The sequence below is a fragment of the Panthera tigris genome, chromosome C2, assembly GCF_018350195.1.
Source record: "Panthera tigris isolate Pti1 chromosome C2, P.tigris_Pti1_mat1.1, whole genome shotgun sequence".
Taxonomy (NCBI): Eukaryota; Metazoa; Chordata; class Mammalia; order Carnivora; family Felidae; genus Panthera; species Panthera tigris.
This window is the reverse complement of record NC_056668.1, coordinates 130,479,878-130,496,268: the sequence shown is the minus strand read 5'-3', so window position 1 is coordinate 130,496,268 and position 16,391 is coordinate 130,479,878. Positions and strand designations below refer to the sequence as shown.

General features: G+C 41.8%; 3 protein-coding genes across 19 annotated transcripts in view; 2 read left to right on the top strand and 1 right to left on the bottom strand.

The window, feature by feature from the left end:
* ATP2C1 (ATPase secretory pathway Ca2+ transporting 1) overlaps positions 1–3,904 on the top strand; it is a 169,658-nt gene extending 165,754 nt beyond the window's left edge. For both annotated transcript variants that reach the window (XM_042998262.1, XM_007087382.3), the window contains exon 28: positions 3,562–3,904. In XM_042998262.1, the coding sequence (XP_042854196.1) occupies positions 3,562–3,633 (72 nt within the window). In that variant the 3' untranslated portion in view covers positions 3,634–3,904. The remainder of the gene's footprint in view (positions 1–3,561) is intronic.
* ASTE1 (asteroid homolog 1) lies at positions 1,467–14,985 on the bottom strand. Of its 4 annotated transcripts, XM_042998278.1 has the most exons (7): positions 14,741–14,985; positions 14,174–14,338; positions 13,684–13,785; positions 12,221–13,542; positions 5,617–5,827; positions 3,592–3,787; positions 1,467–1,819 (listed from the first exon to the last, which is right to left on the bottom strand). In XM_042998278.1, exons 4-7 carry the CDS (start codon positions 13,523–13,525, stop codon positions 1,489–1,491), a joined length of 2,043 nt encoding a protein of 680 aa, XP_042854212.1. In that variant the 5' UTR covers positions 13,526–13,542; positions 13,684–13,785; positions 14,174–14,338; positions 14,741–14,985; the 3' UTR covers positions 1,467–1,488. The 4 variants fall into 4 exon arrangements, with proteins under 4 accessions (XP_042854212.1, XP_042854211.1, XP_042854210.1 ...); XM_042998277.1 differs by lacking the exon at positions 13,684–13,785; XM_042998276.1 differs by lacking the exons at positions 13,684–13,785; positions 14,174–14,338.
* The window catches only part of NEK11 (NIMA related kinase 11), a 291,065-nt gene continuing 289,655 nt past the window's right edge, over positions 14,982–16,391 (top strand). For 9 of the 13 annotated variants that reach the window (XM_042998267.1, XM_042998263.1, XM_042998270.1 and 6 more), the window contains exon 1: positions 14,982–15,276. In XM_042998267.1, coding sequence (XP_042854201.1) covers positions 14,982–15,276 — 295 coding nt within the window. Of the gene's footprint in view, positions 15,499–16,391 lie in introns of all 13 variants that reach the window. The other 4 variants (XM_007087384.3, XM_042998265.1, XM_042998274.1 and 1 more) reach the window with 2 other exon arrangements.

Genomic DNA, 16,391 nt, shown 5'->3' with positions numbered 1-16,391 from the left:
ATAAAAACCACCTTAGTACAGAGCCCCATGCACTCCTCCTAAAATAAACAAAAGTTTTATTTCAAGAACTCTTTATTTGAAACAGAAGCCAGTCTTTAGGGTTGAAAACTTTAGGAACAAATAAGACTGTGTTTTTGTCTTTTATAAATGGCTAAAGCCAGCAAACACTTGGAAAGTGTGTATAGAACACTGGCTGATGCTAGGCGTACTCCCCTAAGAGTATGGTTCTCACTAGGGAAGTGGAAAGACTTGTTTGCCAGATGTTAGGAACTGAATGTAGGCCTGTTCAACATGGCAGCTTAAAACTGTGTTTAGGGTTCTTACTGATGGAATGTACCCAGTGAGACAGTACAGAAGAAAGGAAAAACACAATTTGTATGCATAGAAATAAAATAAAGGTTGGGAATACACCTTCAGATCTCTAGATCTTGCCCAATTAGATTGATTCCACTTGCTTGTTTATTTTCAAGTTCTTTATTTGGAACTGGCCAGCACTTTCCCAATTCTATTGGTAGTTGTAATTTTAGCAGCCTCTAGTGTGTTCCAGAGCGGTGCCTTTCAAAGTCTTTTGACTGCAATCCACAGTAAGAAATACATTTTGTACAACCATTTAATATATGATATGCATGCCTAATGATTTCCACTTAAAAAATACTGGTTATGACTCATTGGTTTCATATCCCATTAATAGGTCAATAATTGCAGTATAAAAAAATGGCCTAAGATTCTGGTATTGCTGCATATATCACTAATATTTTAATTTCTTCATAGTGTTTCCTCCTTCTCCTCTAGATCTAGGAGCTCAGGATGCTATTTCTTAATTTGTTGGAGCCATTACAATTTCAACTTCTGCTTTAAAACCTGGAGCATATAAAGTATTGCTCAAGCCTGCCATGGGTCTCATTTTCCTAGTACTAAAGGTGTTTACCTTCTGTCTGGCATCCTCAACTTCTCTCTTCTAAGGCTCAGATCTTTCAGCATAAAGGATGAAGAGGAAACATTTGGGAAAAAAATGTTTTGAAATGATAATAACCCAGCTTCTGCTTATGGGAAATAATTGAAGCAGAACTTATATTCTTTTTGAAAACATAGCTGGCTGAGTTGCTGCAATGTAAAGGCTATAGACTTATTAACTTCCTAAAACGGAATGAGAAGTACAAACATGCTTTCAAGTGTGTTTAAGAAAATACAGAAGTTTCTTAAATCAGATTGTATTTATTAAAAACAGAATACAAAATACCCTCAAATTCAAAGATCGCCTCTTAGAGTGTTTATCCCCTAACAGATTAGTTGTAAAGAAAAAAGTTAATCATTTGAAGGGAAGTAATCAAAGTTTTAAGAATTACACATCTGGGGGTGCCTGGCTGGCTCAGTCAGTAGAGCATCTGGGATTCTTGATCCCAGGGTTGTGAGTTCAAGCCCCACATTAGGTGTGCAGCCTACTTTAAAAAAAAAAGAAAAAATTGTACATCTTGTTGCAGACCGAGTTTATTCAAGCTCTGAGAGCTCAATATGTTCTTCCAAGTTTTCAACCGTTAGTAGCCCAAACCGATTGCTTCCCTCGTACCAGCATTTAGTGTCTGAGGTGGTTCCCACTCTGTTCTTTGACCAGCTGGTACCGTGTTTCTTTTGCCTTTTTTTTTTTGAATTTGATTTACCCTTTGGTAGGAATAATTCGGCAGAGGCATATGACCTTGTGGCATTGAACAGATGTTCATAAAGTTGCTTCGCCTCAGGGCACATGCTCAGGAGACTTTCTACAGAAGTCGATGTTAGCAGTTGTCGGCACAGTCCGTGTACCAGGCTTCCACTGTACAGTCTGTCTCAAGGGAGAGGAAAAGAGTGTTGTTAAAGCATACGTTCAGTGGAGAACTTTGCTCGTTAACATGGCTTTAACAAATGCAGCTAAACACTTAGCTCTTCAATACAATTAGTACTAAAATTACTTGAAAACCTGTTCCTTGAAGGAAGGAACTGAGTTGTTAGTACAAATTTGGCTGGTGATATTTAAAAACTCTTTATCAGCAAATGAGATAGATGCCTGCTGGTTCTGCAACCAGCTGAAAGTTGAGCAGGCCTCTTACCACTTCAAAGAAAAGGAATTAAAAATGTCTGATAAACCAGATGGGCAGTCTGCTGAAATATGAGAAAATTTAGTGGCATTGTTTGCAAGCTCACTGATTCACTTGCACTGAGAATCTACTGCAGGAATGTAAGATGTGGTTAACTGGAAGCCACAAATTTAATACATAACTTACTGCCAGAGTTGATCAACTGGTGCCTTAGCAACTAATGCAGAACCATCATTTAATCAGTGTAAGACCATCATTTAAAAAGCTTTAGTAAAGCTGAGATGCAAAAACAGTCCTGCTGAAATCATTATGAAGAGAACTGTTTGGTCTTGTTTTTTCCCCTGTTTTGTCGTAAAGGGATTTGTGGTAGCTAGAGAGGATCCAGTCTAGAATGACCTCAATTATTTAATGAAAGGCACAAAAAAGACAAATAAAAATAAATAAATAAAAAGGAAAGGCATAAAGAATCCATAGGTCAAAGGCTAGTTAATCTTATTGGGTAGAAGGTTCTAGGGTTGACTCAGATTATCAGGTCCAGAGACGTATTAACACTATTTACTGCCAGGAAGCTTTATACCTTAAAACACTTAAAAGTCACACCAGCAGATTTTATATGCCTCCAAACATACATCATTCTTTTATTTGACAAATATTTGAGTTTTTCCTAAATGCTAGGCACTGGGGCTACAAAAGTAAATAGCTAAGTGCCTTCCTCACAGAGCTTCCATTCAAGTGGAGAGAGACAAAGTGTATCTCCAATCTCCACTCCATTTGCTAACAATCTCCCCTTTATTCTTCCTCTCTCCCTCCCTCTGGGATCTCCTGGATGTCCAATCCACTGAACGTAGTACCCACACCCTACTGCTATCCTTTCTTTCTTACCAGCTTAAACTCCATACTCAAACATGATAATCCCTTCCTGGCATACAGGCTGCCTCTCCCTTCTTCATACTCACCTGGCAAAATAAAAACCCTAAATAAAGTCCACTTAAGTGTCTAGGAGTCATCTTACTAGAATAAAAGCTCCGTGACAGCAGAGATTAAAAAGAAATATTTTGTTCACTACACCCTACCACAGAGTAGGCATTTAATAAATATTTGAACAAGTATATGAGCAGTATGCCACGTGTTAAGAAATGCAATTACAAAAATCCAAAAGAGTAATAGGACTACAGTGACTGGAAGTAGAGAGTAATATTCCAGGAGGATAATCAGAAAGAGGCTTTATAAAGTGATACTTGATCAAAGGGCTGAGAGAAATGAAGGAAAGAGTTCTATCCTGCCAACAACTGCCTCTTTTTTTACTTTAAGGGACTGGCTTTTTAATCTTTGATCTAATCATGGCAATTTTCTTTGGGAATATCGACAAAAATTTATATGTTTCCAGCTCTTCAGCTATAATAGCGATCCAAGACCAATTATACTAAGATTAATTTTTAGAAATTTATTTGCTTTAAGTATAAATAAAAGTATTTACTTCTGTGTGCAGCCATCTGAACTAGTTTCCCGTGGTGCTTACCGAGTTAGGTCTGGTTCCGGGAGAGGAGCGGACAGCAGCTGATTGAGATACATCCCCATCTGCAGACAGCACTGCCACTGACAGAAGATGTGAGCTGTGTCTAAGTCCAGTCTCGTGCCCGGCCGTGTCTGCTCCTTCACTCTCTGGAACTCTTCATACAACATCCTAGCACCATCCTCCCGCAGATCTTCCTTATCTAGACAAAGAAACAACCCGAGGGCAGTATTTCCAAAAACACTGTATAGCTTGTAATTTTCTCTCTCTATAAAACTTTGAATTCCATAAAGAAAAAAATTAGTTTAAATAACCAAAATGCTTTTCTCTTCTGGCTCTTTACTATTTTAACGTCAATGTAAAAGCCTTGCTGTATACATTGAAATATTTATACTGAAATGCCTTTTTAATGACAACCTAACTTCATTCAACCCTAAATTATTTTTTTCCTTAAAATAGTATCTCTGACTTAAAATACATCTGCTTCTGAACTCTCCAAACCCAAATTCTGTCTCTCTGAAAAATACAAATTACTATTAAATATCCTTCTCTTCACTGTTCTCGTTCACTAAGTTTCCTTCCATGGAGACCCGCCCCTTGCTATAGTGCACTTACACAGCCTGTGTTCAAAGCACACTTTAACCTCTGCTTTATGGGAGGAAAACAGAAGCATGACTGACTCGAGAATATGGTAAATCATCTACTTCACATAGCGGAGGTTAAGAGGCAAGAAGCAACAAGCCTAGGCAATGAGGAGTGCTGTTTGCGTTCAGCTGTAAGCTCCTGCAGGTTTGAGTAGGGGCGCGCAAAATGATATTGGACCAACTTGAAAGTAATAAAAAGGAGGCCCACCTTTTACCCATTAGCGAGCAGCAAGGCACTGAGCCTGCCTGGGTGCAGGGTCCACAATTCCTAAAAGAAAAGAAACAGACCCTTGACGTGCCCCTTCTGTTGGACTCAGGTAAAAAGTTAACAGGCTTGTGCTCTGAGAATGTTCTTAAACTACAGTTACTATTCAATGGGTGGAAATACCCTAAAGTTGTGTTTTCACTAGTGGCGTTAACTCATTCATTTGGCTCTTAGAAGAAGAGTCGCTTCTGACAACTATTCTCACACTTGGGGTGTCCTGGAGTCTGTACCAGTTCACTCTTTCCTTTAATGTGTTTTAAAAAGTAAACTCCAGTGTAGCACTGTCCAACAGAACTCTCAGCAATGACGGAAGTGTTTTGTGTCTCTGCTGTCCAATTCAGTAGCCTCTAGCCATATGTGGCTACTGAGCACTTCAAATGTGGCCAAGTCAAGAAGCTGAAGTTTTCATTTAAAGAGCCCCACGTGGCTAGTGGCCATTAGATTAGATATCAGCACTGTTCTGGGTGTGGTGATTGTTATATGTGTTTAGATAAGGAGTTACAGCATTCATAATCTTTTAAAGGGAATAATTCTATTAAAGAATTGAAGTGCTCCAAGACATCAGCATTTATTTCACCTGATACTTACATGCAGCTGAAACTACCTTAAAGGGTATTTCTCTAACAGAAAAAAAAGTTACTATTTCTGTCATCACTAACACACTAATTGAAACTTACAGTGGAGAAAAAGTAAAACAACAGCACAAGCACGAATATTTCCTGTGGCTGTAGGAATTCAGAAGCTTTACCGATGGACAATTTTACATAAATTTCTAGTGATGATCTTGCCACTGTATTGATGCTCGGGAATAGGGATAGGGTACATGGAGTCCAGAATGTAACTGGCACGTTACACATGCACACTTCGCGTGGGACGAGGCAGTAGCAGCATACCTTCACTGCTGTGCCCTTGGAGTCAAGCACTCCAGCACTGAGCCTGGCACACAGAGGTGCTCAAAAACATCTGCCAGTGAATGAATGATATTTTGGTGGCTCCACCCCTAAGTTCTGAATACAACCGATGGGAGTAAACAACGAAGAATATTTTTGTTTGTTTCTTTAAACTTGCAATTATATGCAAGCAATGTGCAAAACTTTACTCCTGGAATTTCCAGATACCTACCAGGGCTGTTGATTATGACATGCAAGGGCCCCATCAGCATCCCTAGCAGTAAGGCCTGCAGGTGATGTAGCTTTGCCTTGGCCTCTGTGTGCTGCAACCAGTAGCAGCTGACTGAAACGAGCAACTTCAATGAAGAAGGGATTGGCTCCAGGATGGTCTGTTTCACCTTCAGGGTTTCTAACAGAAGTATCTGCCTTTTGGCCAAGGAGAGCTGAAAATACATACCGAACATCCCGCAAGTTACTTTGCGGAATGTCTCCCCGCCCCGCCCACCCCCCAAGTATAAAGAGACTTTAGTGCAGATGAATTGCTCTGTCAGTTTCTTACCTTCCTGTGGAAAGAAAGAAATTAGCCACACTCAAAGCATTTAAAACACTGGGTGCTTAATAAATATGGTTGAATGGATATATTGTGTACTCCCACTACACGGCCCTTGCTCATGTCACTCCACCCTCCATGTAGGCTGGTGAACATCTTCAGTGCATGTCACTTGGGAAGCTTAAAAATTTCAGTCCTCAGGTCCCACACCCTGAATTTTGATTCAGTAAATTTGAGACCAACCAAGGAATCTGCATTTTAACTATTCTGCGTTGAGAGACAAAGATCTATACTCAACCCTATTCTTAACTGCCAGTGACTACGGAGGCCCTACCTTCTTCATGATGCCATTTCTGATCACCTCTGGAAGGCAAACTTAGATTATATGCACGCTCTGTGGCATATCATACAGCCTTCTATTTGTTTGGGTCTTGTCTCATGTCCCTACCCAGTTGAATGTTTTATTTTGTTTTTTTTTGTTTTCCTACACAGGGATTGTTCCAGGGTGGCTGCTTGTAGGTGAGAGGTATATTCAAGGGAGATGGGAATATTTAAGGACTACCTGCATTGTGCTTGCACTAACACACCCCACTCACTTCTACTCCATGCGTTAGAGTACACTTCAAATAAAAGGGAGTTAACAGCTATGAGGGGTTTGGGCTTCCTGAAATAACTTTACCTTAATGAATCTTAAGAACCATAAGGACATTCTAGGTCACACACTTAAACAAATAAGGAAATTTGTACTATTAACAGGGCACCTTCAGGAGGACTTTACCATCAAACTTTAAGAAAGAAAAAACTGGTGTTCCTAGTGTCTGCATGCAGCCAGAAAAGGATTTCTTTCTTAACTTTATGTAAGGATGAGACACATTTCTCAGTACCTAAAACCTAGTTTGTAGTCAAATCAGTGTGTTGACAGCTGGGAACGGACATGGCAACCTGAAACAAAACATCATAATTGATAAAATAGTTTAACCATCGATGCATGAAAGCATTAAATATAATTTATAAAAACTCATTTTAAACTTCTGATACTGTGATAAAACTTTTTTTTTTTTGAGAGCATGAGTGTGTGGGGGGGGCGGGTAGGCAGAGACAGTGAGGGGGAGACAGAATCTTAAGCAGGCTCCGTGCTGTTGGCACAGAGCCCAACATGGGGCTCAAACCCACAAAGCCTTGTGATCATGATCTGAGCGGACTCAGAGTTGGACGCTTAACTGACTGAACGACAGTATCACCCCGATACTGTGATAAACTTTTTAAAATTAGAAATATGCAAGATGCTTTACAGTCTAAGCAATCACTCTTACAGGAAATAACAAGTACTTAAAACATGATCTCAGCTGGTAGGAAAATACACCAAGTAAAGCTAAGAAAATACATGAATTCTTTTCTGACATATAATGCTTAAATTATTGAATTGTCTACAATTCAATTACAAATTACAATTTTTATGAACAAAGTAGGGTTTGGGCTTCGACTTTAGAAATGTTCTGTCTCTCATTAACTGTACAGCATTCAACGGGCAAGTTTCTGAGCTTTTCTACCGTCAGTCTGATTATCTGTAAATGGGCATTACAATGAATTACACAAGATGTTTCATGGAACCCACCAGTTCTTAGCCCCTTCCAAAAGAGGAATGACTCTGCTTACAGCCCTTAAATTTGGTTAGGTTTTAGCCCAGTGACAACTTCCCCTTACCCCAGAGGGGAAGGAAAGCACAGGCCGGTAGAAGAAGATCCCACAGAGAAGCAGAGACACCCAGAGAGAGGCTGGTCGTGGCGCTTACTCCCAAAGAAAGACCCACTTGCATCTCTGCTTATAATTAGCCTCTCATTGGTTAACTTGAATGGATCTCTATCCACTGCAGCTAATAACCAAATGAAAACCCTATCCTATGTGGTTACTGTGAGAAATAAGTATAAAGTTGCTATTACAACCGTTGGCACAAAGCAGATAAAGTATTATTACTGCCTCATGTTAAGAAAAACAAAATGACTAGAAAACTATCACAAGATTTTTCTTATACCTGCATTTGTCTTTGGAATCACATTTGTACTTGATACCATTTCGAATTATCCTGGGCTATAATAGGCGCCTGGGTGGCTCAGTCGGTTTAGCGTCTGACTGTTGATTTCGGCTCAGGTCGTGATCTCATGGTTCGTGCTTTAAGCTCCACGTTGGGGTCCAGGCTGACGGCACGCAGCCTGCTTCGGATTCTCTCCCTCTTTCTCTCTCTCTCTGCCCCTCCCCCACTCATATCCTCTCTCTCTCTCTCTCTCTCTCTCTCTCAAAGAAAAAAAAAAAAAAGAATTGGGGTGCCTGAGTGGTTTAGTTGGTTGAGTGGTACAACTCTTGATTTCAGCTCAGGTCATGATCTCATGGTTAGTGAATTTGAGACCTGCGTCAGGCTCTGTGTTGACAGTGTAGAGCCTGCTTGGGATTCTCTCACTGTCCCTCTATCTCTGCCTCTCTCCTGCTCTCAAAAATAAATAAGAAAAAAGAATTATCATGGGCTAATTAGAGCTAGCAACACTAAGTACAGGATTGATTAGTTTATGCCTAGGAAAAGCTGAAAGATACAACCACAAAGAAAGTGAACCAGAATTTCACCCTACTTTGAATACAGGTAAGTGATGAGAACACTTGTCATCTCCACTTAGCAAAGAGTATAATCAGCATGTTACACTCATTGACTCAGCTGGATTTTCTTTCATATGAGGGAAAAAGTGCCTTGATCCTATGTTGCACCATATACAAAAAAATCAATTGTAGATAGACTGTAGATCTAAATATGAAAGACAAAAAAACTGTCATGACCTTGGAGTAGGTAATAATTTTTTAAGTAGGTTTTAGAAGTGATAACTATAAATAATAAAAATTTAAATTGGACTCTATTAAGATTCTGTTCATCAAAACATACTCCAGTGAAAAGACAACCTACACTATGCAAGAGTCTGCTCACAATACATATTATTTGACAAAGGACACATATATAGAAATAAGCAAAAAGCCAACAGAAAAATGGGCAAAAGACCTTGAACAGAAACTTCTATAACAGAGTATCCATGTGTCCAATGGATACATAAAAGGTGCTCACATAAGTCATCAGAGAAATACAAATTAACACCCACCAAATTGGTTAAAATGATGCCACTATCCAACCATCAGAATAGCTAAAAAAAAAAATTTTTTTTTAAGGATAAAAAATACCAGGTGTCAGCAAGGGTGTAAAGTAAGAGGAACTTTCATAAGCTGCTGGTGGGAATACTAAATGGTTAAACCACCTTGCAAGACCATTTGGCAACATATCTTGCAAACTAAACATGCATATCCCACGACCTAGCAATTCCACTCTTAGTAGTATCTGCAACAGATAGAGTATCCATATTTTCAAGAAATGATGTGCACTAGCATGTTCATAGCACTATTCATAATTGCCCAAACTGCAAACTACCCAAATGCCCATCACCTGCAACATGGAAAGATCAATTGTGGTAAATTCCCACAATGTGGTAACATACGGCAGTGAGAAATAAGTGATCTGCAGCTACTCACAGTGATCTAAACCTCACGAACTTTTTTTTTTTTTTAATTTTTTTAACGTTTATTTATTTTTGAGACAGAGAGAGACAGAGCATGAACAGGAGAGGAGCAGAGAGAGAGGGAGTCACAGAATCTGAAACAGGCTCCAGGCTCTGAGCTGTCAGCACAGAGCCTGATGCGGGGCTCGAACTCACGGACCGTGAGATCATGACCTGAGCCAAAGTCGGACGCTTAACCGACGAGCCACCCAGGTGCCCCTAAACCTCACGAACTTTGAATAAAAGAAGCTAGATGAAAGGATTCACATTATAGGATTCCATATCTATAAAAATATAAAAACAGTTAAAACTATTCAGTGTTATTACAGGTCCGGATAGTGATTACAGGGGGTGGGAGAGGGGGTACTGGAAATGGACCCTAATGGGAAAGCTGCTGGGATGCTAATAATGAGTCTTCATCTGGACATTCTTTACATGGAAGTGTCAAGTTGGTGACAATTCATCAAGCTGTACACTCATCTGTGTACTTCGCTGTGTGTTCATACTCAGGGAGGAAGACTTTTCAGAGTGATGCATACGTTCATTATTTTAATTGCAAGGATGGATTCACAGACGTAAACATACATCAAACTCATCAAAGTGCACACTTTAAACATGGGCCCTTCACTGTACATCGTTTTTCAATAGAGCCATAAAAAGTTTTAGAAAAACTCTCCACAGCACCATTTATGTTGTGAGGAGAAATGTAATTGCAACAAAACGTCACCCTTTAGAATTCTGCTAATTTCAATTTTATTGCTGTGGGTAAAGTTTTAACAAATCCCTTCTGTTTGGAATTTGACTTATGCTCAACTTTCTAGTTCTGAAACCCTAGAAATGTGATAAAGTTAGCTGTGTTACTTAGCATGGTAAAAAGGACTCTTGTAAAACTGCATGTAGATTTGAACTGTAAATGAACCATAAACACCAGATGGGGACATCGTATCATGGGGCTTCCCTGAGTGCAGTGACTTATAATTAGGCACAGCCCTTGAGGGGCATAGCTCGGAAACTATGTTTATGGAATTGTTAGAAGAAAGGAGTGGGGAAGGAGGCCAGTGAGACTTTTTCTTTCTTTAAGTGAGATACAATTCACATATTGTAACATTCACCCTTTCAAGGTGATTTTAGTATATTTATAAGCTTGTGCAACCATCACTAATTCCAGGACATTTTGGCACCCCAAAAAGAAACCCTGTTCCCCTTAGTAGTCATTCCCCATTGCCAAGGAGGCTCTGGTACCCAGCTAATATGGATGTCATTTCCTCCTGCCTGAGCTGGTACTAATGGGGAGACTAGAGAGGTTATTCTCTGTTCAGCACCGTAGGCCAGGGATTGGCATTACTGACATTTTGGGCTGGATAATTCCTTGTTGTGGGCAGCTGTCCTGTGCATTTTAAGATGTTTAGCAGCATTCTTGGCCTCTCCCACTAGAGGCCAGTAGCAACACCCTCCCCCCCTCCAACCACCTAGGAAGTGATAATCAAAAGTGTCTCCAGACATTGCCAAATGCCCCCCGGGGAAGGGGGGGCAGGGTAAGGGGACAAAATCACCCCAGTGGAGAACCAGTGGTGTAGACTGTTCCAAAAAACTCTCACAGGAAAGAAAAGCTTCATTCAAACCTGCTGGGAAGCAATGGTTGCTATCCTGTATCCTTGAGTAGACTGGTACCAGGAGTGGTCTGTGACAGTCTCATGAATCGGAATATTAGTTGGATTTAAGAAAACTCCGAATAGGGGTGCCTGAATGGTTCAGTCAGTTGAGCGCCCAACTTTTGATTTCAGCTTAGGTCAATGACCCCAGGATCATGGGATCGAGCCCCATGTCAGGCTCTGCATTGAACATGGAGCCTGCTTGGAATTCTCTCTCTCCCTCTGCCCCTCTTTCTGCTCGCGCTCTCTCTCTCAAAAAACAAACAAATGAAAACAAAAGAAAAAACTCCAAATAGGCCCTGCAATTGGTATTATAAATTTATCTGCATTTAATCTGTACATTTAATTGTGTTAGTCTAAGCAGTTCCATATATATTTGCAATTTTCAATATATTTATGTAAACAAAAAAATAAACGCTTGGATCCATAATTTTTTTTTTTTACCTTCAAAAGGGGGTTGGTCTGAGTGTTACTCAGGTTTAAACAACACTGAATTAGGCAAAGAATCATGTTTTCAATATCAAAGTAATCATCATGAGGCCATAAACCTAATGCCTAAAAAAACAGGTCCTCATAGATAAAAATGAAAAATTAAGACCCAAGCATATTAATCTTATTAGTTGAAATCTGATGCAGTCTAAGATATCAGCTACGCCTATGACAAATGCCTACCAACGCACACTGTTATTGTAGCTCAGAATTTTTTCCTTTGCCTTTTTTTTTTTAAAGGCACACACCCCCAATTTATGAATAGCTAGTGTCAACAGAGTAGTAGAATAACTGCACAGATAACACAGTCTACTGAAGTAGAGTGGAAATGGCAGATCGGGAGCTAAAAGACCTACGATTGGGTCCTAGCACTGCACCTCTCTGGCTGAGGTATCACCCACTCACCTATTTTGAGTCCTAGCTTTCTCAGCTACGAACCGGGCGGGGGGAGTAGCAACCAACCTCATTTGGTTACATTACGAGAGATAATATACATGAAAGCACGTTTTAACCCATGAAGTACTTTACAAAAATGACATTAGTGTTACAAACGCTTACCTCAGTCAATTTGCTTAAGTCAGAATAATCCTTGGGCAGTTCTACTGCATTAACAATTGATGTCTTGATATTTTTATTAATCCTTTCCACTTCGCTGAAAGCTGGAGGCTGAGAAGGCAACGCATTCCAGGACACATTTTCCAGATGTGGGGAAGCATTCAAAAGAAGCCCATAGATGATTTGACGGATGGGCAGAGATATTCTGTGGGCATTTGGTTGCTGCATATTTTCCACCTGTGTGTGCAGAATGGTCCGTCTAAGCACCAAAGCGTCGCTGATGAAAGGAGATAGCTGGCCTTTGGCCAATGCCACTAATACCCATTCTGGTAAATCCAGATTCAAGGCGGCAGGACAGGCATAAGTACCATACTGGAAGAAGTCCTGCAACTTCACCTGGGATTGCTGGTATTCTTCCATGGAACAGCAGAGAATTTCCTTCACATTTTCTCGATCCTTTTTTGGGAGATATTTCAGAACGTTATCTAGTGCTTCGGTAGGGTTGGCAAAATGAGATAACCAATTCAGAAGTCCCAAAACTCGGTGGTGTCTCCTCCCCTTTGAACTGGTAGCTCCAAGAGGCAGACGGACTTTACTTAAGAATGTGTCCATGATGGGTAGATTGATATGATCATTTCCACACAGCACCGCAAAGAGAGGTAAGAGAGCTTTATTCATATTGCTGAAGTGACGGCAGAGTGCGTCAATGGAAAAGCATTTGGCAGGGATATAGCAGTCTCGTGTGCCTTTGATAGTGCTCACATTTCTCCACTGAAAGCTATTCAGTGGGCAAAACCCAGTTTTTAGGTCAAAAATGCAAAAGTCACTATCCGACGATAACACAGGGCAATTCCAATGATTAGCCAGTGTCATAATGTCCCGATCTGCTTCTGAAAAGCACTGGACAAAACACACCTGTAGCTTGATTAAAACCTGTATGAACACTTCCCGGATGAGTAAGGGACACACATACCCACCCCCACCAACAGAAAGGGAATGAGCCATCTGGATCTTCTCTCTGGCTCGATCCTTTAAAGTTTTAAGCTTTTTATCTGAAATGTCACATCCTCCGTCTAACACAACATATGGACAGATATTACAAGCAAACAGTGATTCAAAGAATTTTTGTACAACATCTGCAAAAGAGTCATAGTCCCCTCCATATCGAAGTTCCAAGTTTGAGTTGAAGCAAAGCCGGTGGAAGAGAGCATAGCCGTCAATGACAATTTTTGTGTCCCGCACCTTCAAATCAGTGAAGAACTCATTACTATGATCTTCTACAAAACTCATTAGTCCTCGGATACCCATGATGACTGAAGAACTGCCTAATTAAAACAACGGAACACACTTTCAATTGGTGCTCTTTACTGGGGACCAAGTTATCATTCCCAGCACCACAAACCAATAGCAAATGTCACGAACAGCTCTTTAACCAATATATTAGGTATCAGCATCTCAATTCTTACCTAGATGCTCAGGCACCACCGGCTAGCTAAGTGCATTTTCATTCTCTTTTGCTTTCCCCGTATGTTACAAGGCACAAGTGCAATGGTGTCATGGACTTTAACCTATGGATAGAGACGGGGGCTCTAAAAGAGAATCCATTAAAGTCCATTACCGACAGACTAATAGAGACTACTGTGGACTTTGATATTGAGATAGATAACCGTCACCGTCTTCCAACAAAGAATATTTTTGTGGGGTCAAGGTAAAACGTCTTAAGCTATAAAAATGATACCCTCCTCGATCTCATAATTAATAAATCAGGGAGCACAAGGCTTCAGTTAACTAAAGTGTGTAGGGTCAATGATACGGATCCAGTTTTTCTTTACTGACAATCAGGGTCTGGGAATTTCTTTTAGGCCTTGGCTTGTGGTCCCATCTTAATTGGCAATGTTTTGAGTAAGGATAATTACTGCTTCATGCCTGGAAGAACTTAAAACTCTCCAGTCTCACCTTAACCAGAGGCTCTTTTCATCTTCTCATCTTTGCATTATCTGGCTCAGTACCAAGAATATCGTTCCCCATCTGGCTACCTGAAGTCATACGGTGTGTATTACTAGTGTTTCCTTTGGCCTCACGCTCCAATATGGCTCAGCATGGCATGGTTACCGATTCTGTCTTTATTTAAAATAATGAGATTTTGTCAATCATGTATTTCTTTTGCATTATTTTTGACGTTTAAATACACTGCATTAAAATATATGTATCTGGATTACAGACTTCGGGGGCACCTCTTTGCATTCTGCACCCAACTCAATTCACCCCGGTTTTGGCCCTTCCTTATCCAGTATAGTAGTCATTTATTTATAAGTGGGTCTTGTGAAATACATGCGAACAGAGGGAGGCCGTGTCAACTCATCCTAAACTAATTACAGGACCTTGCAATAGCTGTTGAACAAATGCTGGCTGGATGGGAGAAAGGCGCACAAAACGTTTGCTGTAAGTCGTCAAACACAGGCTTCATACATCACGCCACCCCAGCCCTCACAACCCGCTACCCGGACCAGCGGCAGAGCCCACCTGCACGGTCCTCCCAGAGGACCAGCCCCTCCACTAAAAGACTGCAGGAGCCAAGGGAGTCCTGGCAACGCCTGCACGTGAGAGTCCAACCTCAAGAGCGGGAACCGGAAGCCTCCGCGTATGACGTCACTGGGAAGCTCGGTTCCATGAAGCCAGTGGTGCCACACCGCGCCGGGGGAACAGGTGCTCCCGGGCCCGGAGACGTCAGGTCGCTAAGGAAGGCCGGGAAGTAATCTCCGAAATGGCCGCTGTCATGTTAGTGAAGCCAGGCGGGTCGGGCCTCTTCCCCTTTCCCCGCCCATTTGGGTCGGTGCACACTTCCGCCTCGGGGACCGGCTCTGTGCCGCCTCGCCCCGGCTTCCCAGCATGCCTCACGCTGTCTCCCCGGCAACGGTCCCCAACAACCTTGCCGGGAGGCCCTGGAGCTCCGCGGTGCTGTTGCGCCTACGAGGGACCTGCCCAACGTACGTCCCAATTACGGGTGGGACTGTGGGCCTGCCCCGGCGCCGCCGCTCCTGCGCCCTCGACAGCGAAAGGTATGCGAAAGGCAAAGGGCGCTCCTCCCGGCGTGCCGGGCTCCCCAAAGCCGGGGAAGGTGATGGCGTCGGGCTGCCCCAGCCAAGATCCGCATCCCTGGGCCTCCATGCCCACGACCTCTTCACTCCCCTCAGCTCCTTTCCTCCCGGATCTGCTCCAGTCTCCGGAGAATAACGGTTGCCGGCGCCTCCTCGAAATATGTTAACCCGCTTTGCGAAAGTGTAATTTTTTTTTTTTTTTTAAAGAAGTTGAGGCAAGGAATGTTAAACTTAAGGTTAAAGTTTACCTTTAAGGTTAGCGTTGTACTTTAGCAGAATCTGGTGTCAAATCTGCTTCCTCTCATTTCAGGGAGGAGAACTATTTGACTTCAACCTATGATAAACACTCCTTCTCATGTCTTTTGTCTAAGGGTCAGTTGCACAAGGAGGTAATCTCACCTTTTCACGGTTCCCATCCAACTTTCTAAATCTCTTTCCTCCTCGCGCCACGCACACTTCCCCCCCCCCCCCCTTGGGCAACAGTCGGTCGGCTGGACACTTGTTTGCCCTGAAAAAATTTATTGAACACCTACTAGATGACAGGCGCCAAAGAGAGATAAAGAAGTGTGTCCCTGGCGCTCAAGTTCATTCACAACCTTCGTTGAGGGGGGCGCGAGGGAACGTTGACAAGAGAACAGGTTGTTCTGGAATCTAGACAGCCCTCTACCTACTAGGGTAGCTCTGTGTTTGAAGAGAGACTAATGGAGTCGACGGTCTAAAGGTGGCCTGGGGAAGGGGGCGCGCGGGCTGAGTCTGGGAGGTTGGGCCAAAGGAAACTCTGTGGCCCAGGCCAGACTGCTTAGACGTTGCTGGGTTTAAAAGCTCATTTACAAATAGGAGCCCTGGGAAATTGGACTTTCAGAACCATTCTGTCTCTCACTAAACAGGGACCTTCATCTTACCTCTAAAATAAGGAGAATTACTGGGTGATTTGAAGGGTCCTTTTCAGTTGAAAAAGCTGTTAAGTCCATACATTTATCTTAACAGCTTAATTTGGCCAGAAAGTATCACTTTTATGGGAGCACAGAAAGCAAATAAAATACACATCTGGAGGCCTGCTCTCCAGTTGTTTTTTT